We start from the raw sequence: 25,393 nt of genomic DNA on the forward strand, positions 1-25,393 counted from the left end.
AGAAACCATCTCAATCAAAGCAGATCATCTAATCAACACACTAATTTTCCCTTTGTATTTGTGGACGTTGGTGGTTTGTTAGTTCCTAGCTTCTTTGCTAGATCTATTTTCATCGATTCAGAAATATATTTTACTTAATGGTACATTGATACATGTATTAATACTGTGGTCTTGAAATTATATCCTAACCCGTATTCCTATACTAATGTTCATGCAAAGTTATTGTTATTATTAAACAAAAAGTAGTTAGGCTTTATTTTGTCTTCTGAGGCTTTTAGAGGTGTCACACTACGGTCTCTCTAGCTTATTATCTTTTAATTCCGTTTTTTCGTATAAAACTCAATTGTTTATTGTGAAATAAGAAAACAAAACATAAAAAATAAAATAAAATACTTAACCAGGTCTCTATGTTACTTTCATGATTACAAACGCACCCACTTTCACTTTACATGTTAACATTTTGAATTATATTTTATAATAAAAGTTTTTTAAGTTTGCCTTTTCATTTTATCAATTTATTCGTCAAAACAACATTCTAAATTATCAACAACCAACTAACTATATATAAATTACATAAAAAAAAAACTATATGAGTAGTGCAATTTTGTTAATGGCAAATGATGTGTACTAGTTTTTACTTTAATATAATTATGGATTTTCAGAGTATCTATCAAGTTTTTAACGGTGTTTAACTACTAAACTACATTAATCATAGATTGTTTTGTAGTGCGTTTTTGTTTAGTTGAGGGTTATTATTTATTAACATGGATGGCTTGATGAAAAAAAAGCAAGGGCTTTGGAACCTCACTTCCTTAATTGTGTCCCAAAATACTAAAAGAATTATCTGCAGGTAATTTGCGTTTTATCATTTGTGATTGTTGATGGTTTGCAGCCTATAGCTATGTATATACGCATATATTTACAAATAGCTTGAATCGAGTCGAGTTTGTATTTGAGCTCAAGGTTAAATTGAAGCAAAAAAGAAAGTTCACTAGCATCCACCGCAAAAATCATTGTTGTTACATTTGTGCAAACTAATAGTATGAACATGTATTTATTTATTTATTTTTGTTCAAAAGCTATATATGGAAAAAACAATAATGTGAGCAAATCACATATACCATCTATCTAATTAACATATTCATTTTAAAGTTAACAAGGAGTTTTGTTAAAAAGAATTTACAAGTGGTCACTCTCTATTTTTAAAGTCTTTATAACACTTGATTGTTAACCATATCCAAAAGTAGAAAATAAGATTATTACTTTAACTCTTTTAAGTAACATCTCCTTTTAAGATCATCTTTATTTGTTCAACTACTCGCGAGGCCTGCAGTGTTTAAACTTTAAAGAAGCTTCACCCGAAAAAATTAAGAGTGGAAGGCAGGTTTGATATGATAACGAAGAGGTCGCACTGAGATCATCTATCCAAGGATCTCGATCTAGGTGAGAGATTGCGCTTGGCATGCTGAACTAACTTTTTCCTTCCTTGACTGGTCGTTAACCTTCCTGTCTTCTTTCTAGGTCCGCCCATACCAGCTAACTCGCTTTTCTCCTAAAGGGTCAAAAGGGCTTATTTGTGCATTTAGCTGACTCTCTATGCCCTATAAAAAAAAGTTATCCATTTATGCCATTTATTATATTCTTCGTCACGCTTTATATTTCTTCTAAATACTCGAATCGAATTAAGATTTAACAGTCCGACCAGTAAACCAGTAACAATTATTATTATTATTATTATTATTATTATAACCGTCCCCACGTATTCACAACAGTATCCGCTTACCATCATCAGTTTAAAACAGAGAGATTGAAATTCAACTGGCATCACCTGCTGTTACCTACTCATTTTGACTTAACAGCCTTGATTCTCTCGTTCACACTCTCCATCAATGGCGATACTGCACATCATTCAACTCATCAACGCCAGTTTCATCTAAACAGCCGTCTAAACGTCAATAAACCGGCTCCAAGGTCCGTTTTCATCTGTTTTATTTAAATTCCATCGTAATTTGGGGAAGAAATTTATTAATATTATTCTCGATCTGTTTACTGAAATCATCTTACATATATATGCAATGCCGCTAGATTTCTTCATAATCATACTCATTTGCATCTTCATATTGATCGTTACTTTTGCTTTCTGTCATATTAATTATGAATTAAAAGCTGATGATGATACTCATTAATGAGAATGCAAATCGTTTTTAATTAGTGCGTTAAATGATTTAATTAATAAATATGACATAACTATAGGCTGTAGCAAGCATACCGATTGCAATATATACAATTTTACAAAATTATTATATGGTGATAGATTTATGACTTAAATAATTTCAGTCAGTCAACATACGGAATGAATTAGGTTTTTGTGTTGGCTTACAAACTTGTTTAACGATATAACAGTTGCAGGTATCATTGAGATGGTGTTATTAGGTATGAGGTTGAGTTGCTGCACAGGGAACAGAGAAATCAGCAACAGAATGGAGTTCGATCAACCACTGGAAAGTACGATTTCTTCCTTCTTTCGCTCTAATGATGTCATTCAGTTTCAGTACTCCATAAAAATGTTGATGAAACTTGAAAATCATTTTAGTATGGTTTATAAAAAACTAATATCTTAAGACTGGAAATTAACTGCTCACGAGCTACTCGAGATCGGATTGATAAAGGTCTTAAACGAGCCGAGCCTTTGTATGAGAGCATTGCTAGGCTCGTCATGCCTTAACGAACGAACCTGGTGTATTTTTAAGTTTTAACTCTTTTAGACTTCTATGTATTAATGCCACATTACACCGCCGAGCTCAAGTCGAGGTTTGGCTTGTTGTACGGGTCATGACCTCGAGCTAGGCTAAGGCTCGCTAAGGTTTTCTCAAAATATATAAAAATAATTAAATATGTATTAAACTAATTAATAAATAATAAACTAGTTGAACTCGAGCCTAGTCCAGGTCGAGCCAGCTGGTCATATAAAGCTTAATATGATGATTGCTGATATATAAAATTTGGCATGGTCCCATGACAGAATCCATATCAAATGGCAGGATTCTTGTTTAAGTTTAAATTTGACCTGGACAAATATTGGGCCTTTATTGCGTTCTGGTATGTTGTGTGACATGGTGGTACAAGCATCCCAACCAATTCCATAAATGATGGTGGGGACATGAAAGTTATATTGATAAAAAGGACAGAACTTTTTACGTCTTTTAATTGAATATATATATATATATATATATATATATATATATATATATATGTAAGGCAAATAGTTTAATAGCATGTTGTACGTCTTGTATATATGATTGTATCATATGTACAATATGTCGATATTGCAATGTTTTCTCAAAGTCATGGTTTGATGGTGCACTCTATCATGAATCTTTATTGATATGTGACATTTATATCATTTAGTAAGCATATTATTATAGTCCAACAAACTAGAGATTACCAAAGGTTTTAAAGGTTAATATTTAAAGTAGGGGTCTGGCCCGCCACCTACATACTAGACACGGAGACACCCGAATACCCGATTAAGTGTTACTAGGTAGGGTTATGAGAAAGGTATTTTAAGTCATTTACACAGGTCAGAAACAAATAAATTGTTTGTCATCCTCATCAGTGCTGCAGATCCAAGAGCTTTTAACATGCATAACACAGTAAAAAAAACTCTTACACACACTTATCTCTAACGGCTTCCAGATCCAACAAGTTAATAAGAGACATAAAATGAAAAATAAAATCAAGTATCTTTAAGTAGATAGTTAAGATGCAGCAAACAATTTAAAATGCTCAAATTTAGCAATTAGCATACAATTATTAATTTGACCAAAATAGGCTCAGGTTGCAAGGAGCCATTTTAGAAAGTAGAAACGAAAAATTATAAAAATTGGTTTATCCGTGTTATTTGTTTTTATGACAGCTGATGTTTACCTGATATTAATTTTAGTGTCATTTTTATCAGACCAACATATAGAAAAAATGAGTACAAGATTGTTCATGGGTGTTTGTTAATAAAATAACTAAAAGATTACGTTTAACGTTCAGGAATTATGACATATGACGGGCTTGAAAGCTGCATTCAAAATGCTAATAACTCTCATGAAGACGAAAGTGTTGCAAGTAAATTAGGAGATGGATATCCAACTGAGTCACCCTCCAGCAGTTGTTCTAGCAACAATCCTTCTGGTTCCTTTTTTTCTCAATGGAGTATGACAAAAAGAGATGAACATGAACATGAACATGAATGGGAGTGTTTAGAGGATAGTACCATAATAAAATTCTCAGATGTTGATGCAATGAAGGAAAAATATGCAAAGCTTTTGTTGGGTGAAGATACTACAGGAGGACGTAATGGAGTTTCCCCTGCTTTGGCTTTGTCCAATGCCATAACAAATCTTGCCGGTACTTTTACAATTCATTTATATTGGGTTTGGACTAATAATTTTGCTTCCTTTTAACCAATTTTTAGACACTTTTGCTCATATTTCACTAAATTTTATTTTTTTCATTCACAAAATTGTTCTTTGGTCATTAGTATTGGTTGGAACCTTTCACATGACACGGAAACGTGTAATGTTTCAAATTGTCATATCTAACCCGAGGTCGTGTTTAGGTTGACATGTTTAACCCCTTTTGAGTAAATGAGTCGTGTTTGGATTGACATATGTAGCCCTTTTAAAATTAGAATAAACAATTTAAGTTAATAAGGCCAACCCGTTTAACTCGTTTATTACAACTGTCAACCCGTTTAGCTAGGTTAGAACTTGGTTACAACCCGTCATCAGTCTAACTTGTTTAGATATTTCGGTTTAGATTAGTCATGTGCGGATTATAAGTTTGTTGGTTTAAGGTTAATATATTTGACTAGCATAAATACATGGATTGTGTTCAGTTTCATCAAGCAACCTATTAACTAGCTAACCCTACACAATTGGTACCTCTTGTTATTATATGTCTATTGATTCATCAAATCAGAAATTTCCAAATATCAGTATCTAATTATTATTTTTATTACAATTAAATGCTATTTTGCACTTGTGAAAAAAGGAACCGTTTTTGGAGAGCTATGGAAACTTGAGCCTCTGCCTGAGGAAAAAAAGAGCAAGTGGAGAAGAGAGATGGAGTGGTTACTTTCTCCAACCAATTACATGGTTCAGTTAGTTCCAGCTAAGCAATGCGGGCCTGACGGCAGGACAATAGAGGTAATGACACCAAAGGCTCGTGGAGATGTTCATCTGAATCTTCCAGCACTACAGAAGTTAGACTCCATGCTTCTTGTAGGTGATCTAGTTACTCTCATTAAAAACCATTTCAGCAAAATGCGGTTATTTGTTCAAAGCTATTTAGTGTGCATAAACAACACTATGACAGGAAGCATTGGATTCAATGATCAAGACGGAATTTTCGTACGATGAAGGTGGCAGCCGAGCAGAAGGAAGAAGCAAAAGATGGTGGCTTCCGGCCCCACAAGTGCCGGTTGGTGGTCTTTCAGATGGTCAAAGAAAGAAACTGCTTAATCAGACCAAATTGGTTCTTCAAATTTTCAAAGCTGCCAAATCAATCAATGAGGATATATTGCTTGAAATGCCGATACCAAAAGTCATCACTGACGCGATACCGAAGGTAAATCCATAGCATGGTTTTTTTTTTCTTTGAATATGATAGGTTTGAAATGGTCATACGGCCGTTACTTTGTCAGTAGGTTGTGCTTTCACATCAGTTTTGGTTTGGTTTTAAGCCCAAAACCGACCCATGCACACCCCTAGTTGAAACATTATAACATTTTCTTATTTTGAGTAAAAATAATAAACATTACTGGTCATTGTTTTTCACTTCTTCAGTCAGGAAAGGAAAGCCTTGGTGAGGATCTGTACAGGATACTGAACAAAGGCTCCTTATCGGCATGTGACATGCTCAACTCACTGAGTTTAAAATCTGAAAACAGTGCCCTGGATGCCATTAACAGATTAGAAGCAGCAATATATGCATGGAAAGACAAGATTGAGGAACATGACAGTGGTAAGTCACCAGCAAGAACATCATGGTCATGCACAGATTACATTTCTGAACTTGACAAGATCGAGGTGTTAATAAACCGAGCTAAAAACCTTGCGCGGGAAATTAAAATCCAATATCCAGATCTCCCTCATAAGTTTCTTGATGCCATGAAAATCCAATATGGCAAGGTGAGTTAAATCTTAAAATCCGTATTTGCTTTAAAAACCAGGTGGTTAATATTTGTTTATTTCAGGATGTTGCACATGCAATCATAGAAGCTTATTCTCGGGTTCTTGGAAACTTGGCATTCAGCGTATTGACAAGAATTGGGGACATCTCTCAGGAAGACGTTTTAAGTGATCCGGATTCCCCATTGGCAACAAATATCACTCCGGGGGTCTCGGGTGTATCTAGAATGAATATAAAAGCAGGACACACTAACTGATAAAATTGATGGCATATTGGCACAGAGGGCAAGTTAAGTTTATTAAAAACAGAAGCTTTTTTACAGAAGATCGGTGACAGCAACACCAAGTAGAAGCTGCGAATGTTGTCTTGGCTAAGAGGCTTATTTTTGGTCCCCAGGGGACACCCCCTGATCATTATAACATCGAAGTAAAATCAGTTGTAAATGTTATACGCTTTTAATTAGTCCTGCAAAAGGGCTGGGTTAGGTAATGATTCAAAGAGGGTTCGGGTTATAAACACATTCAACTTGGTTCAGGTGAAAACGAGTCGCTTATCAAGTGATCAGAATTGGCAAAATACAATCAGACATGGTTAAAATAATCTATCCGACGTTCGTTAGCATGTTAGAAACTTCTGACAGCAACCATTTGTCGAAAATTGTAACTTGATAGAAAATACAACCATTTTCTGTGTGTTATTTCAAGATGGTTGTTAAGAACGCCTTCCAATAATATTACAATTTGCAATATTGTAGCTTTGACTCGCAAGTATGAGTAAATTCTCATTATAGTCTAATCTTGGTTAGCACCTATCTCTCAGTAACCAAAACTCTTAACTGCACATAGTTAAGAGTTAAAACTAATGGTCTAATGAGTGACGAACTGATGGTGCAGACTTGAGAGAAGACCGTAGAATGAACACTCTCTTTGTTTTCAATCAGCTCAGCTTGACTAGTTAAGTATGTTAATGTTACCTAACCGAAAGTCTCCTATAGCAATTTAATAAAAATCCAATTTTGCAGATTATACCTTCAGATTAGGACTGTCTCTATACTTTTAATGACAATGAAATTTAGCTGAATTTAGTTCATTATCATTTGGTTCGACAAACTAGAAGCATGGATGTAAATATACTGAGACGTTAGACTGAAATTGAACTGTTACGGGGCCTCAGTTACACTATATTACTAAAAACCAAGTACCATCCCTTGCATATTTTACCATATTCTATAATTCTAATCTTCAATCGATCCCGAAGGTCAAATCAAATGAAGTACTGCGGCAATTTAATTAACTACATGTAGATGTATGTGCGTTCCAAGTTAATATTCGCACAATTTAGCTGAAGCTAGTTAGGGCCAATCTTTCTAAACATTAGAACTTACAATTACTAACCAATGCTGCTAAACCAGTCTGCAATGGTTCTGGCCACGACTTTGGTCTCGTTTAGTGAAAGATTCTTGAGCCCTTGTGCTATCGCGTCTGCTGGTGTGTACACATCACCCACTTGCAGTTTTGGTTCCTGAACATGCACAAAATATCAGTACATTACAATAACAGTACCTTAATAGACCATGTGAAAAAAACAATGCACAAATATTTTGACCTGGATGCATGGTGTAATATGGTTACCACTTAATGAAACCTTTTCAAGTGTTCCGCCAATAGCTTCCACACGAGGCCTCAAAGTCTCCTCAAGAAGATCCGTCTCATCAATGGCATCAGTATTGAACTTAACCTGAAACAAACAATTATATCTATTATATAACACAAGGATAAATGTAAAATTTACTTATAAGTTATAACCAATGAGAAGCAGTAAAGGTACCAGGAGTGTTTTCTTGACATTATACGAGTTCTTGCAACATTCACGGTTCTCAGTTGGTGTTGGCTTGAATTCTGATATTCCTTGAGCAACCTTAAAAGTTGGATAAAACCATATTATTAATTTTCAAAAGTAGTAGCATATAACAAGTAGCCACCTATCATCATACCTGATTAAAAACAGAAGGCAACTGATCAACAAATTTGTCCAATGAAACCCTAGCTTCAGGATCATAATTAGGCGTCATTGATTCTGCTGTATCAAGCAGTGCTTTCCATGCATCTTCATTAAAAAAGAGGACAAACAACATGTATCAAAATGTTAATACCAAATCAACAATATCTTTATAATCACATGTGATACCAAAACAATATCATTTTTTTTCATTCTTGAGAGGGATGAAAAAAAGAGTGTGACTACCTGCAGCACCCTTAGCCATGGAAGACACTGGAGACGCTTCTACAACAGGCATCAACTGACTTACTAGAGGACCTAGCTGCGCAAGTGAAAAAATCATAATGAGTTATTTCACTATTATATATATAAACTCTGTTTATAGTTTATACTTGAACCAATCTCATTACCTGCTCGAAGTATGGTACCGCCTCTGTTGCTGGCCTGTTGTTGTATGATATTATGGCATTAGCCTGCCACAATACAAGAAAATTTACATTAATTTCCAAGAAAATTTCATATTATTTTGACAAAATCTTATAAGAACAAAGAATGCATCAAACAAACCTTTGGTAGCTTATCTGAAAAATAGCTTCCGGTGAGTACTTGAAGTAGGGCACCATTGCTGCACATTTTCACATAAATGCAAAATACTGTTGGGAATGTGTGACATTATATAGAAACCAAAATATAGAGCATAAACACCATTTTATAGATAAAAAGCTCAAAATGAACTATGCATACCTATGACCAACAGAATAAAGAGGAAGATCAACAAGCTCGGATGCTAGCAGGCCATCATCGGGCAATCCAGATGTTAGTATTGAATTTAAGCAAGAATGAAACTTCTCAAAGACTTCTCTAGTAGCTTGTGAGTGATCAAACGTCACGTTATACGGCACTGAAATAATAAGATAACCTTCATTTGCCAATAGCCCAAGAAGATAACTGCATATAAAGATCACAGTTTATATGATCCAGATAAATAAGCTATAAATTGCAACTCGTGATCTAAATATAGAATTATAACAACTCACCTATAGGTAACTTCAGGAACCGCACCTATAAAGGCGCCACCAAGGAACTTAATAATGGCTTTTGGCTTCTTGCCTTTAGGTGGAGGAATAACCAAACAAGAATCAAGCCTCCTATATAACTTATCATCATTATCCTTCTTAATTCTGTAAGTGTCCCTTCCAACATAATCATTTGTAATCATCATTCTCACTGAGCAAGCGGAACGATTGAATTTACCTATATTTTCACAAGAAGAACCAAACCGCCGAGGCGGCTTCTGCAGCCACCGGGAGCTCAAACTTTTGAGATAAACACAGTCGTGTCGGGGACTGAATGAAGATGGAGCCAGTTCCATTGAGCCACAAGTACCGATTGTAGTAGATGCTATAACCATTTTTTTACTGTGGGTAAAGATGCATGTTATTGTTGGATCATTGCATTATTACAATAATCAATCTAATCTCACAGCAATGTCTAGGGCTGTAAACGAACCGGATGTCCAGTGAACTGTTCATGAACGTATGAATATATTAATTATAATAAAAAACACCAACACAAACTTGTGTTCATTTGTATCTGTGAACCGTTCACCACAAGTTCATTTCCTTAATGAACAAGGCCTAGTAGCTCGGTTCGGTTACAGCCCTAACAATGTCAAAACCTGAAGTCTGACCTAAATTTCAAATTGATCTAAATTTGCAGTAATTAGCTTGCTAATTTTCCTAAAAAGGAGCCTAATCTGAGGAAAATTAAACATTAATGGCGAGATTAAGGTGTGAATCTACCCTAGGTCTAGAAACATCGGTAAATTATACTTATAGAACAGTAATTAAAGGAGAATTGATACCTATAAACAGTAATATGCTGTGCAAATGACGAACAAATTTAAGTTTTGGATGCAGGTGTGATTCAAGTGGCGATTTGATAAGTATAATTTAAATTTAAATAATTAGATTATTATTATTATTATTATTATTATTATTATTATTATTATTATTATTATTATTATTATTATTATGATGATGATGATGATGATGTGTGGAAGTGTGGCGTTACAGAGTTTGAATACCTCAACGAGCCACGGAGGCACTGTGTATGGTGTGTCACAAACCGGTTTAAAACTCAAAGCTGGCTTAGGTTGAAAACGGTTCGAATTGACTAACAAAAGTCAAAACCGGTTTATGATAGTTCCGGTTCAGGTTGAAATCGAAACCGATTTCTTGACTAGGTTTTGATCGGTTTCGGTTAACTGGTTTGGAATCGGTTTTGGTGGAGAAAATTGCAAATCGGTTTTGAACCTATGGTTTCAATCGGTTTCAAACCAGTTCCTACATAATCGGTTTCAAACCGGTTCGGTTACGGTTTGATTTTCAGGTCGGTTCGGTTAACCGGCTTATTCGCCCGCCTCTAATAACATGTTTAGATAAATAAGTTAAAACATTTTATGTTTATGCTTGTGTTATGTGATATTAAGTGTGTGGCGGTGCGCGCATATAATGTATATATGTGTGAACCCTCGGGTGGGCAAAAGTAAAATTGCACTAATTTTGACGTTATTTTACTAATCTCGTGAAAATAACGTTAAAAGTGGCGGAAGGTTAATCAGGCATCATGTGGTGGCGTTGATAGCCGAAAGACAAGGGCACATGCACCGATCAGCCGGTGTCCCGATGATTGAGTGCTATGTGCCTTATGTCCAAGGCTTGATGCAAAACTACTATCGAGCCGGGGGTCTCACCGGAAGCAGCCTCTCTATCCCTATGGGATAGAGGTAAGGCTGTCTACATCTTACCCTCCTCAGACCCTACCATAGCATTGCTATTGGTGGGATATACTGAGTACGATGATGATGATGATGATGATGAAGTGTGTGGGGTTGCTTGTTAGAGTTACAAGGTTTTGAGTTTTTTATATAAATAAAATACGGGTTGTGAGCATTGAAATAAATATTTATGAATTGTAACTTGTAAGATTAATTATAAGGTTCTAATAATAAATACATAAATATGATATATTCTAGTTGTTTATAAAAATATATTTAAACTATACAATTCTTTAATAATGTTTGGAACTATTTCTTAATACCGTGTGAGTCTTCTTTAGACATGATGTAAATCATTCACTTAGATTTTGATGCTCTACATCTGACTCAACCAGAAATATTATTAAGGAAGAAACTCGATACTATAAGAAAACTCTTGTCATGTTTCAAATAACCACCACCCTCACATAATTGGACAAGAAAATTAATTGAATATTTTAAACTAAACGTAATAAAATTAACATATTGAGATTCTTTATGTTAATTTGTCTTTTTTAATGTTGTTAAATAAAAATCAGAGAAGTTAAAATGAGAAATGCTTAATTATCGCCATTTTTACTTGCACAAGAAAATCTATTCTTAAATTACGCATCTTATATTTTATGATAATAACGGATAATATATGTTTTTCTAACAAATTAGCAAAACATATTTAATTTATCATTCATTGATGGGAAACCGAAACAGGGTGTAGCTAAATGTTAAAACGGTTAGCAATATCTTTATAACGACATGTAATTACCAAAACAGCTTTCTTAAAAATAAGTTTCAAATTCACCCAAAGTTTTATGTTGAAACGGTTTGCTGGACAATGTGTTCATGCTAATTCGGGTTGTTATTTTATATTGCCAATGTGTTTTAAATACTGGTTGGAACAAATATTTATTAAAAAAAATTGAAATTAATGAACCCCTCAAGTTGATTGATTCCAATATGTGTAAACAAGAGCCAAACCGAGCTCGACTCGTCTTGACTTACTACAGTTCAAGCTCTTTTTCTAAAATTCAAACTTGGCTCCTAAGTTGTTTTTTCAAACTCGATCTTCACTCGTTTGTTATTTATTAATAATTAATTTATATATGCTTTTAATTATTTTTTTTATTAAACAAGCTTAAACTTGGTTCAGGCTTGTGTCAAACCTTAACGAGCCAAAACTCGGCACCAACTTGGCTGTGAAGATGCCAAACTTAAAAATATACAAGACTCGTTAAGGTTCAGCCCAAACAAGCTTTTCATACAAGGTTCGATCTCGATCTTGAACCTTGATAACTAAATAGGTCTTATTTAAGGCTCGTGCTCGAGCTTACATGGTTTGCACCCCAAATTTGTGAACCCTAATAAGTGGATTAACCTTGACGTTTTTGAAACTAAAATAAAACTCACAAGGGCAACATAACAAACATTTTTAATCAAAGCCCAATGAACAAGCAAACCAATCAAGCCCTCTATTCACTAAGGATCACCACCAACAACAGAAAGCAAACCGCCCTCGGCCGCCTCCTGTTCATCCAAAAACAAGTCGTCAACGCTCCTACACGCGGCATGAAGCCCCACAACAACCGCCTCCATACTCACCGACACCACCACATTCAACCACACATTACTAAACCCCAACACAACCACCGTTACCAAACTTAAACCGATTAACACAACCCGGTCATCAACCACACGGTTAAATATCATTACAGGACTATACACATCACGATTAAAGTAAAGATAAAACCATGCAACGAAGATTATTAAAAATATAATCATGGAAGCCGGGTGGTATATAAGGCTTAGGAATATTATTAGTAACATCACCATGGCGTAGTTGACTCTAAAGTAGTTTAAATTTCGTTTGATTCTTGCTATGGTGTCTTGGAAGGTTGGTGGAATAGATATGGCCGAGTGATGGAAGAAGTGTCGCCATGGGCGGCGCGTGGCGGTGATTTTGGACATTGTTAAGAGTGAAATGAAACGCTAGATATTGGGAAATTAAGAGGGAAGTGTTCAAGTGTGTAGGTACTATTCTTTTGTTTTGTGATGATGTGTTTATAAAGATTGGAAGTTGGGATAGAGTACAAACTACAAAGTATGTCGGCATGAATAATAACAGAAGACCAAAGCCAAGTAAGACAACGGATTGAGTGTCGAAATACACGTATACTAGTTTATAAACATAATTGTAACAATTATAAGTTGTTGCATACGATGATCCACAAAGAAAATTTGTAAAATGATGTTTATGTGGTCGATAGAATACGGGCTCTGTCAACACGAATTTAATAGGTATCGAATAGGTTTGTTGCGGTATCAGAAATAAACCCAGGTAATAATTTCGACAAATTAACATGTTTAAAACAAAAAAGAAAAGAAAAAAGCAAATAAAATAACAAAAAAAAAAGAAAAAACCAAAAAAAATATTCAAAGAAAGAAGGTATTCATATAGCCCAAAAAATTATCAAAAATTGTTAGAAAAGAATCTTAAACTTGCATACCCTTTCCTAATTTCCTAAGATTTAATAAACTCATCAACAACTAACATGTCAAGTTATCACAATTAATTAAATGCTAAAATGATTTATATAAAAATAAACAAAACTAATAAAATACTGAAAAAATCTTTTATGACACCAAAACTTCTCAATTATACTAATTAGATAATTTGTTGGTTAGGTGAGTTACTTAATAATTTTTATGTCCAAATTAAAGTAGTTGACTCCATAAGTCTATGGATATTATTATTATTATTATTATTATTAATTTTTTGTCTTTTGCCGTTGCTTTATTTTGGATACCATTTGTTAGGACACCGGTGTTCACACCTCTCCCGTACGTGTATGATACGCGTCATGACTTACTCAACAAACTCTTAAGTCTTAAGTCTTAAGTCTTAACTCTACTTAGCATACAGAGTCATTAAATGAAATAAAAAAGTCATTTTCACATATTATTTTCTCTCCTAAATCCTAATATCTATATTAGAAATAGTTTAGAGTAGATTAGATTTCTTTTACAAATAAACTTATACACACACAAAAGATAAAAAAAAAATGATAACAAATGAATTTGTGTGCTATGTAGACGGGCTACTAGCTCCGTATATGACACTACTCGAGGCAAGGTGTAGCGCTCACAAACACCTTTAGAGCATTACCAATCCATTCTTTACCATATATATATATATATATCATATAATTATACTAAAAATTACTATTTTTTCTCTTTTCTGTTTAATTAAATAATACTTTTTATACCTTTATTATTATCTTTTCTCTTTTCTCTACTCACAATCACTTTTAGCAAATATTAAAAAATTATATCGTATGAACAGTGAAACACCAAATTTAACTTTCCCATATAACATTCTCTCTTCTCTACTCACAATCACCCATAACCATACCATATAATTTACAGATCTCCCTCGCATATTTTTAGGAAACGAGCTGAGAATGCTGTTAGTCACACACCCATATGGTCAAACCATCTTATCGGCAATTGGTCTCTACAACTCAATATTTACGATTCTAGCTTTAGATGTCAATGTTTGCTCACGTATTGAAGAGGTAGGTCCCAGCAGAGCCCAGTTGGACCCGCAAGACTCACCTTGAAAAGGGACGTCTGCGCAAAAACCAACTGGATCCGCAGGACCAACCATGCTCAGAGACGTGACGTCCTTACGCGCAGTACGCAAGCTGTTCCCGCAGGAAATGCCTCCCAATGGTGAAGGACTCTGCCTGTTCCCGCAGTTGCGGATACAGGCCATCAGGGAAGGCCACCCGCGCAGCAAGGCTACACGCACAAGGCACTTAGCTCTCAATCACTCAGTGTCACCTGAAGGAATGAGCAAAGCGGGGAACAATCCCGCACAAGGGCGGGAGGGGGAATACTCCCGCCCAAATAAGCCAGTCCGTACGATACGGGAAGATCTTCTGTACTGTACCTGACGAGGTATGGGCAAAAGATCTGACTAAGGATACGACAGCTTATTGACAACAGTATGGCGAGCAGCATGCTCCTGTACTGTATGTCACTATTAGCCGCTGCCTACTCACCAACTCCTGTCATACCACGTGCATAGCCGGCAGTTGGTGGAAAAGGAACAGTACACAGCAGGCCTGGTCACTATCAGCCGCTGCCTACCCACCAACTACCAGCAGGGCACGTGCGTAGGCCACTGTTGGTGGAACAGGAATACTATTCAGCCGGCCACACCTCCTTGGAAACCTACCTTCGGCTATAAATACCCCAAATGGTATGACCATCATATCTTATCATATCTTATCACATTATCATCATATTATACCTGATATCTGCTCTAGCAATCTCTTAATATACATTTATATTTAAAGAGCAATCTAGTCTGATTCTCACGCCGGAGGGTGGTCACAAGGAGGAACCCCCCCCCCCTTCTCAGTGACAAGCTCACGGTGTCTGTTTTGCAGGTTATCAGAAGAACCATCTTTGCCGGGTCTAACCCCTCGTGGGAAACATCTAACCCCCAGGTTACCCGTAATCTGCCCGGGGTCCGGTTGGTGTTTCTTCATTGGCGCCATCCGTGGGACTCGAACCCACGACCACGTGCATAAAGCTAGAACTTCATTTTTCTCCAGTTTTTTCAAACTTCTGGAAAGATGGTTAAAGAAACTCCGGTAACCACAACCCCAGCTACTGGGGGGAATACCGGCTACAGAGTTTTTACAAACACTACCCCGGTTACCCAAGCGGGGGCAAGTGAAGTAAATTTTACGAACACTACCCCAGTTACCCAAGCTGGGGCAAGTGCAGTAAATAATCGCTCACTGGGGTTCACCGATACCCAGTTAGAGAAACGAACAAGACTCCCCCGCCAAACACTCGATGAAGTTAAGGCATGGGCGGAGGCACGTCAGAGGGAATTCCAAGCTGAGTTGGACGAACGCTTGCGTTCCGTCCAACAGGCTGACGAATTCGAAGAATACTCGGACGATGACTCGGAGGAATCCGACACCGACGCGAACCCTCGTCATAAGGCAAAAGGGAAGCGTAAGGAAACGGACTCCCAACCGAGAAGGCATTTTGGAGAAGCCTTCAAACCAAAAAACACAGGTGGAAGTCCACGTGACTTCTCCAAAACATTCAGACCAAACGTCGCAAATGCGGGAACGTCCAAATTTGCAAGGGACATTTCGGAAGCAATTGCCCCAAAAAGTGCCAAACAAATGTCCAGCATAGGCACATATGATGGTATATCTGACCCAGATGATCATTTAAACAGATTCATAGCGAGGGCAACCGTCAGTAGTTGGACGGAACCTACGTGGTGTTACATGTTCCAAATGACCCTTGTTGGGGCTGCTAGAGCGTGGTTCGATCGTCTACCGGTCAACCACATCTACGACTGGGCAGACTTCCAACAGAAGTTTAGCCAACACTTCAGCCAGCAAAGAAAGTATACCGAAGAGCAATGGACAATCCTCAAATGCATTCGAGAGGAAGATGAATCTTTGCTAGACTTCATCACTCGCTTCAACTCGAAGAAGCTAAGTCTGGGTAACATTAGCGAAGATCTTGTTCGCGCTGCTTTTATTCAGGGCGCGAACGACCCAGAGCTCATCCGCACCTTAACGGGTAAAGATGGCATGCCATCCACATGGGATGCCATCATGACAGCAGCTAAACGCTTTGCGGAAACGGAGAAGCAACTGGGTAGAGATCTCCCACAGAGCACAAACCTCTACACTTAGAAAACAAGAGAAGACAACGTCCTTACCGCCCGATTAAACAAAAAACGGAAGCTAGGCATTTGGCAGTCAAGGGTAAACTTTGACACCTCATCCGGCTTGCAACATCGGTTAGGCGGAAGGGGTAACGTACAGTCGAACCACAACTCCAGATGGACACCGCTCACCAAAAGCGTCACCGAGATATTCGCCACTGAGGAGCTCCCATGGCCAAAGCCTCCAATAATCCGACATCGTCACAATGCTGATCGGAGCAAATACTGTGACTTTCACAGGACAAAAGGCCACAACACTGAAGAATGCATAGACGTAAAGGACATGGTCGAAGCATTTGTCAGAGATGGGACGCTCGCGCGCCTCGTGGCGCAATAAACGCTGAGCAGGCTGATGCGTGTAGAACCCCAGCTGGGGAAAACACGAATAGAAATTCCAGCTTCAATGTGGAGACTACATGCTGCGTAAAGAACGAGATCCCGAACCAGGTGCGTATCGGCTCGATGGCACTCCCATCCCAACAACATGGAAGGGAGCTCAATTACACAGTTTGCATGTATATCAATTCCAAATTTGTAAAGAAAAGGCCAAGAGCCACTTCTAATGGAAATGATTCTCCTTAGAACATCGACGCTGATGATTTTACATTTATACTTTATGAACTATCAACACTGATGCCGGTTTTCAACGCATACATAAGTGTGAAAGTCGTTGCATGGGGAAGGCGGCAAAACCCGCATAAACCCAAAAAACGGCAAACCTTCACGCAGGTCAGTTGGGGAAAAGTTCAGTCATCCCATTAAATGAAAGTGCCGGTCTATCCGCATGAATCATGATAAAGGAAACTGAACACTAACCTATTAACAACCGCGCGTCGAACGGTTAATTTATTCAACACTAATATGCCGGTTTTCACCGCATAATTACGTGGAAAGTCGTTGCATGGGGAAGGCGGCAAAACCCGCATAAACCCAAAAAACGGCAAACCTTCACGCAGGTCAGTTGGGGAAAAGTTCAGTCATCCCATTAAATGAAAGTGCCGGTCTATCCGCATGAATCATGATAAAGGAAACTGAACACTAACCCATTAACAACCGCGCGTCGAACGGTTAATTTATTCAACACTAATATGCCGGTTTTCACCGCATAATTACGTGGAAAGTCGTTGCATGGGGAAGGCGGCAAAACCCGCATAAACCCAAAAAACGGCAAACCTTCACGCAGGTCAGTTGAAGGGGAAAAGTTCAGTCATCCCACTAAATGAAAGTGCCGGTCTATCCGCATGAATCATGATAGAGGAAACTGAACACTAACCTATTGACAACCGCGCGTCGAACGGTTAACTTATTTAAGAAAATTTCTAACAAAAGGATGAGGAAAACCTACACGCAGGTCAGATATAGGTAAAGTTTAGCCATCCTACTAAGTACAAGTGACGGTCCTACCCGCACAATCACGAAAGAGGAAGCAAAACTTCACACCTATTATTTACCACGTTCAAAGGTTAACTTATCCTAAAGACTTAGAAATTTCAAAAAAAGATGAGGAAAACCTCCACGCAGGTCAGATGGTAAAGTTTAGCCATCCTACTAAGTGCAAGTGACGGTCCTACCCGCACAATCACGAAAGAGGAAGCAAAACTTCAACCTATTATCTACCACGTTCAAAGGTTAACTTATTCTAAACACTTGGAAAATTGCTAATTTAAACTAAAGTATGCAAGTCATATAACGTTTATAAAGCAAGGAATCCAGAGAAAATAGCGGTCTTACCCGCACAAAGATTTATATTTCACAATGATTCATTACAAGAATGGCCGGGTAACTACCCGCCTACAAGAAAATAAATCTATACAAGCTAAATCTATCCTAGCAGTGGGAAGGGATCTTCATGATCAGGCTTCAGAGCCACTTCCACTTGGACCAGCACCATCAGTTGAGCGTGGCAGTTCAAGGAAAGCTTTAAGGATAGCTAGCCCATCATCAGCAGCAGCAACTTCGTTTACCTTCTCCACCACCGGATGCGGGAAGGCGGCATACTGATTCACTGCTTGGTCGTATACAGCTTCAGTATCTACATCAAATAAAGGGAAGTTGGAAGGCGGGAGGCCTTTCTCAACGAACCCTAGACCAAGCAGGAAGCCGGCCTTTTCCCCATCCTCGTGAGAAGCGTTGAGGGCTGCGCTCATAGCATCGTCATAAGAAGTCTTAGTGAAGACTCGATGCACAACCTACAAAAGAAAATATACAAGTATCAGAACCTTTTCTATTTACAAAGAAAAGCGTAAAGACATGAAAAGCTTACCTGAGACAACGCTTCTCGAAGAAGCCATTCCTTGGCAACCAGAGCTTCTTGGAGGGCGGCTTGAGCTTGGGTACAGGCGCGTTCGGCTTCACTTTTATTAAGGTTGGCAAGCAACACTTCCTTTGCAGCAGCCTCTTCGACGCCCTTTAGCTTCCGCTCAGTGTGGTCAAGCACCCCCCTCTGGTCCAGGATTTCTTGGAGCTTCCTCGCGTCCTCCATCGCCAAGGCATCATGAGCCTGCTGGAGAGCCTCTAATTTGGCTTTAAGCTCTTCATTCTCCAGGCGTAGAGGCTCAGCAACAGCTTCAGCCTTGGTGGCCCTTTCAGTTGCGTTCCTAGCAGTTTCCTTAGCCAGCCGAAGCTGTTCATTAACAGCTTGGGCAGCCTTGGAGCGAGCCTCGAGACGGGCCTGAACCTCAACTTCAAGGGCCTTGAACGCCTTCTCCTTCTCCGCCGCCGCGGCGGAGAGCCTCCTATTCTCCTCCCGGACAGCCCGCGCCTAAGCTACTTCCTGAAGGCGAGCTGCTTTTAACTTGTCGTTTTCACGACAAAGCAGCTCGACGCGCGGCTGCATCCGGGACAGGAGAACCCGAAGCTCATTGGTTAGCCTACCCTCATGGTAGCTAGCCATGGCTTCCCCCAACGCACCACTAGGAGCAGCGTGACGAGCCCACTCCACGCACTCTACAGGGGTGCGAAGGGTTGTTCCTCGGCGAATGTTCCATCGTGGAACATACACTTCATTGGAATCCGACACTGCAAAAAACAAAGAGCAGTTAGGAAAAGATGATTGAAAAATATAAAATAGGCCAAAAGAACCCTACGCACCTGTAGGGTCAATAACAGGCCGATAGCCGCCGAACCATCACCTGAACCCAAGGGAAATCCATCCAAGAGGTCAGGGAGATGGGAAGGTGGCAGAGGTTGGCAATACGCCCCATGCATACCTGAAGGATCGGCCGTCGTTGCCGATGACGGAGGAGGCATGGTAAAGGCCGCCGCGGCCGCCGCGGTCGGCGCTGCGGAATCCGCAGCAAAAGTAACCGCCGGCTCGGTGAAAGATGCGGTAAAAATGGCACTCACAGCCGGCGGTGACGTCATCACAGCTGGAACAGTCGGCTCAAAGGAGTGAGCAACTGAACCTGCGGATGCAGGCGCAGGCGCAGCCGCCTGGGTCGTCGCCTCAGGTAGGCTGACCAAGCCTACCGTCATGGGCGGAGGGGTACTCCCCTGCGCTCCACCCTGGAATGCGTCAACATCCACGCCTGCACAAAGAAGAAAAGTGTTAATGATATTAAGCTATGAAATTAAAGATAAAGGAAGTTTGTACTTACGGGTTTTCTTGAGCCTAATGGTACGGACAGGCGGGGACGGACCCGATGGAGCCGGCCTCTTCGCGCCGCTCACCGTCGTCTTCTTGGGCTCTCCGGAGGTGACAGTCGCAGCCTCCGGAGCGGTGGTCTTATCACCACCGGGATTCCCCGCCACCTCTTCGCTCTCGGTCTCCGAATCAGACCGAGGCACCGGATCGGCAGTGGAGGCCACCTTCTCCTTCCCCTTCCTGCCGGCAGCCTTCTTCTTCCGCACCAACGGAGGACCATCTGCGGATTCCTCATCAGAACATACGATTAGAGGAATTTTCAGCAGAGGTTTCAGCATTGAGGGGTCGAGGGTTGAATAGCGCCTTACCTGGCCGCCTGGCGCTAAGGATCTCGTGGCCTAGCGGGTAGACCTCCACGAACCGATCTGCCGTTTGTTCTAGGATGGGCAACTCGTTCTCGTCTAGAGCGCGAGTACCCATCCGAGCGGGACCGTCAGCCTCCCGCGGGTACATGAGCGACTGCAAGTCGTTCCCCTCTGAAATAAACAGGAAAGAAGTTAGAAGAGTTTCTAAATCAACAAAAAGAAACAAAGCATACCGTAAGGAACAGAGTTCGAACCGTATTCGAGGACGATCGGGATCTTTCGCGCATCCGCATCCTTCCACACCCGGCTCATCCCGAGCATCACCATCCCGGACTCCGCAAACCGGTAAACCGGAGATTGGACCCGGGATATCTTCGAAAACCATTCCGCCTCCTCGTAGTTGGAGGCGTGAAGGCTGGGAAGTGCTTGCCCGTTCTTGAATTTCATGGCAAGGGGGATGGCGCGAGCGGAGATGTAGAAGAACTCCCGCTTCCACGAGCGAAGACTGCGCTCGGTTGCGCAGATCTTCAAACCCTTAATCCGGGTTATCAATGTATACCACCCCTGGATGCACCTCCAAGTGTAGAAGGTCATCAGGCGGTCAACATAGGGCTCAATGCCCAGAATCCGGCACACCCACTCGAAGTGCCGAATCTTGGCAATCGCCATCGGGTGCACCTCGGTCAGGTGCACACCGTGCCTCTCCAGGACACGGTACACAAACTTTGTCAATGGGAACCTAAGATTCCCATAAACAAAGAATGCAGCATATACCCCGATCTTGCCTCTGGGGGCATCGTACACCGTCTGATGGGGTTCAGGAAACTCAGGCTCGAGAGACTCGAGCATGAACTTCCTGACGATGTACTGATATAGATCGACAGGCAGAGCACACTGGCACTCGCCAGCAGTACTCTTGTCATCGGCTGTAGATTCGAGATCACGAGACGACATCTTGCAGATATGAAAGAAGAAAACGATTTCAAGAGAATGCTTGCCTGAAAATGTGAGTATTCGCCGGAAATCGCTTAGAAGATGAAGAGAAGAGTGAAAGTGTGGATTACAAAGAACCCTCTCCCCCTTTATATACTAATCGCAATTAATGCGATGCATTTAATGCGGAAGAGAGAGAAATCGAAGGTGCAATGAAACTATGACACGTGGCAAAAAGCAAGCTGGCAACAGCTGTTGAAAGGACGCGTACCATTAATTTCGCGGCCACGCGCCCGAAAAATCGCGCCCACGCGCCTGAAAAAGCGTCTGGAATGACCAGGTACTGTCACGTCACCATAACTTCCTGCACGTCCTGACACAGTCAGAAGAAACCGTCGCACGACGTTTCAGACGTTCGGACTGTTCTTATCCTTTCACCAACTCTTCGAATTACAAAATTCAAAAAGATTCAAAAGTAAGCGGGAAAATACCCCTTACCTTGGCAACCAAGTAACCGTAAGACGGATGCGGGTACAATGTTAAGGCAAAACCCTTCACATACCTAGCACCCGCAGGGAATTGAAGCCAAGAATACCTCGGCAACCAAGTAACTATAAGACGGGTGCGGGTACAGTGTTAAGGCAAAACCCTTCACATACCTAGCACCCGCAGGGAATGGACGCCAGGAATACCTTGGAAGTAAAGTAACCGTAAGACGAGCGCGGGTACAGTGTTAAGGCAAAACCCTTCACATACCTAGCGCTCCGCAGGGAATTGAAAACAAGAAGGATCTTCTGGGCAATGCTTGCGGAAACGGAAATAACATCCCCGCATAGCGGGAACGTCGAGAACTACGTTGTTTGAAGCTCCAGGATGGAATTGGTGGTTTTAACATAATTGATCACTATGTTCAAAACTACCAAAACCTCATGGAGAATCCACACAAGTGGGACTCAACGCTCCTGACTTGCGAGGAGGTTACAGACCTACCCGCATCATACCCAAAGATCAAGCAGGAAAGTCGGGAATTTCTGCAAGTGACAAGGACTTCCGCGGGAAGAATCCCCATGGAAAACCTTAAAAAACCCTTTTCAAAACCCTTTGCTTAAGTCCAAAAGTTCACCTCACTTTATTAAACACTCATGAGAAGAACATTGGACCGGGGGGACTTGAAGAGGTAGGTCCCAGCAGAGCCCAGTTGGACCCGCAAGACTCACCTTGAAAAGGGACATCTGCGCAGAAACCAACTGGATCCGCAAGACCAACCATGCTCAGAGACGTGACGTCCTTACGCGCAGTACGCAAGCTGTTCCCGCAGGAAATGCCTCCCAATGGTGAAGGACTCTGCCTGTTCCCGCAGTTGCGGATACAAGCCATCAGGGAAGGCCACCCGCGCAGCAAGGCTACACGCACAAGGCACTTAGCTCTCAATCACTCAGTGTCACCTGAAGGAATGAGCAAAGCCGGGAACAATCCCGCACAAGGGCGGGAGGGGGAATACTCCCGCCCAAATAAGCCAGTCCGTACGATACGGGAAGATCTTCTGTACTGTACCTGACGAGGTATGGGCAAAAGATCTGACTAAGGATACGACAGCTTATTGACAACAGTATGGCGAGCAGCATGCTCCTGTACTGTATGTCACTATTAGCCGCTGCCTACTCACCAACTCCTGTCATACCACGTGCATAGCCGGCAGTTGGTGGAAAAGGAACAGTACACAGCAGGCCTGGTCACTATCAGCCGCTGCCTACCCACCAACTACCAGCAGGGCACGTGCGTAGGCCACTGTTGGTGGAACAGGAATACTATTCAGCCGGCCACACCTCCTTGGAAACCTACCTTCGGCTATAAATACCCCAAATGGTATGACCATCATATCTTATCATATCTTATCACATTATCATCATATTATACCTGATATCTGCTCTAGCAATCTCTTAATATACATTTATATTTAAAGAGCAATCTAGTCTGATTCTCACGCCGGAGGGTGGTCACAAGGAGGAACCCCCCCCCTTCTCAGTGACAAGCTCACGGTGTCTGTTTTGCAGGTTATCAGAAGAACCATCTTTGCCGGGTCTAACCCCTCGTGGGAAACATCTAACCCCCAGGTTACCCGTAATCTGCCCGGGGTCCGGTTGGTGTTTCTTCACGTATCCAACTAAGTGTCGTCTAATGTCTAAGATTTTAGGTTATATTAAGCTAGCCTAATCATCTAAAGAGAGAAAGGATTCTTGTATAAGCAAAAATGCTCACTTTCCTTACTAGCTTTTAGATGGTGCACAGTTAGATTCTCGCTGGACGCTAGATACTTAATGTCAGCCTACACATGTGTCTCAATAAAAAAAATGAAGATTGAAGTGGTTATTAACTAAGAAAACGAAGAGGGTTCTTGAAAAGTTGAGTAGGTGAAGTTGGGATTGCCTGTGTCGGTTTTGGGTGATTTAACATTGTTCATGAGGTGGAGACAGGCGTATACGAGGAGAAATCAATTGCTAGGAGTTGGCTCATGGTGACGAGAGTTTTCAGATCTTACTAGACAATGAAATGAGATAAAGGGAAGATGATCAAGAGGAATCATAAGAAAAGAAAAGGAGAGACATGATCCATTGTGTTGTCACCAATACCACATTTATAGGATGATTAATGACCAAAATTACCTTTAAGTGCGACACACATGATGACCCTTCCCGTTAAATATTGATGGAAGTTAATGTTAGACAAAAAAAAAATTTACAAGACGAGAACTACAAATCTCATGCAACTTTTTAAAATAAAACCTTAAAAAATGTTATTTTGTCAAACCAACTAGACTATTTATTATCAGATATTAGGGTATATTATACAAACGGTTTATTTCAATTAAGTTAAAGCTTTACACTAGTTTCTAATATGTAAAATGTTATTTATTTGATCTTAAGTTCTCTCTTTGGGGCTTTGGATGCCATATGAATATTCGGAGTCTTATTTTTATTGTTTGCATCGTACATTTGGATCTTGAATTTTGTATTTTTCACTAATAAACCATTTCAATGCTTAGAATATGCAATTTTGTTATTAACTTAAGGAGTTGCCGACCAAAAGGAAAGGTTGTATTTTTCAAGGTTGTATTTTTCACTATAAACCATTTCAATGCTTAGAATATTCAATTTTGTTGTACACTTTTGGAGGTACCGATCAAAAGGAAACAAGGAAAAATAAAATATTAATAAACTTCAGTTACATTAATGAACAATTAACACAATTAATGAAAAAACTTTGTTGATGTCATTGTTGCCTTTTCAATCTCTCTCGTGTGTTCCTCCTTCATTTAGTAAGTTTTTTTCCCCGTAATTAACACCCAATATGATGGTTAGTTGCTTAAAACATATGGTGATTATCTCTAATTCTCTATATTCTTATAGCGTTTTAGGATGTGAATTTACGACACACTTGAAAATCTAAAAAGAACCAAACATGAAATTTGTGTGTTTAAGCTTGGTGTAAACATGTTCGGATTAGTTTCAGGTAAAAAATGTAAACACCTTTAGATAAAGGGGTCACGTTTGGATGATGGATCAAAATGACATGTTGACCAATTTATTTTTTTTATAATTCTCTTTATAAATACATTTTTATGTTATAATTTTAGACCGAATAACTTAAAGAGAAAATAAGCTTGGAGCTTTATAGTGTAAACATAATAATTTTATGCACATTTGTATTTTTTGAGCAAAAATGTACTTTAGTGCATTAACATGCATTTTTTT

At 39.8% G+C, this 25,393-nt stretch overlaps 1 protein-coding gene and 2 pseudogenes across 2 annotated transcripts; 1 reads left to right on the forward strand and 2 right to left on the reverse strand.

Moving 5' to 3' along the window:
* Positions 1 to 2,411: 2,411 nt before the first annotated feature.
* On the forward strand, positions 2,412 to 6,593 carry LOC143579718 (rop guanine nucleotide exchange factor 14-like; annotated as a pseudogene). Its single transcript, XR_013143512.1, has 6 exons — positions 2,412 to 2,505; positions 4,042 to 4,398; positions 5,044 to 5,273; positions 5,368 to 5,619; positions 5,838 to 6,182; positions 6,248 to 6,593. The product of XR_013143512.1 is annotated as a rop guanine nucleotide exchange factor 14-like (transcript).
* Positions 6,594 to 7,492: 899 nt separating this feature from the next.
* LOC143579719 (uncharacterized) lies at positions 7,493 to 9,594 on the reverse strand. Its single transcript, XM_077062945.1, has 9 exons — positions 9,219 to 9,594; positions 8,926 to 9,129; positions 8,749 to 8,806; positions 8,592 to 8,654; positions 8,428 to 8,503; positions 8,177 to 8,289; positions 8,011 to 8,100; positions 7,789 to 7,920; positions 7,493 to 7,704 (listed from the first exon to the last, which is right to left on the reverse strand). The coding sequence occupies exons 1-9, from the start codon at positions 9,590 to 9,592 to the stop codon at positions 7,573 to 7,575; spliced, it is 1,242 nt and encodes a 413-aa protein (XP_076919060.1). The 5' UTR covers positions 9,593 to 9,594; the 3' UTR covers positions 7,493 to 7,572.
* Positions 9,595 to 12,421: 2,827 nt separating this feature from the next.
* On the reverse strand, positions 12,422 to 12,961 carry LOC143579709 (PRA1 family protein E pseudogene; annotated as a pseudogene).
* Positions 12,962 to 25,393: the final 12,432 nt, after the last annotated feature.

The sequence above is a fragment of the Bidens hawaiensis genome, unplaced genomic scaffold, assembly GCF_021521415.1.
Source record: "Bidens hawaiensis isolate Kalapana, Puna unplaced genomic scaffold, B.hawaiensis_p1.1 tig00029918_1, whole genome shotgun sequence".
NCBI lineage: Eukaryota > Viridiplantae > Streptophyta > Magnoliopsida > Asterales > Asteraceae > Bidens > Bidens hawaiensis.

What these genes read in the sequence shown, in the direction of transcription:
- LOC143579719 (XM_077062945.1), bottom strand. Translation starts at nt 9,592, where the DNA reads ATGGTTATAGCATCTACTACAATCGGTACTTGTGGCTCAATGGAACTG. An exon ending in GTTCCTGAAGTTACCTATAG is followed by an intron (nt 9,130 to 9,218) that starts GTGAGTTGTTAT and finishes CTTTATATGCAG; the next exon opens with TTATCTTCTTGGGCTATTGG. An exon ending in CTTTATTCTGTTGGTCATAG is followed by an intron (nt 8,807 to 8,925) that starts GTATGCATAGTT and finishes GAAAATGTGCAG; the next exon opens with CAATGGTGCCCTACTTCAAG.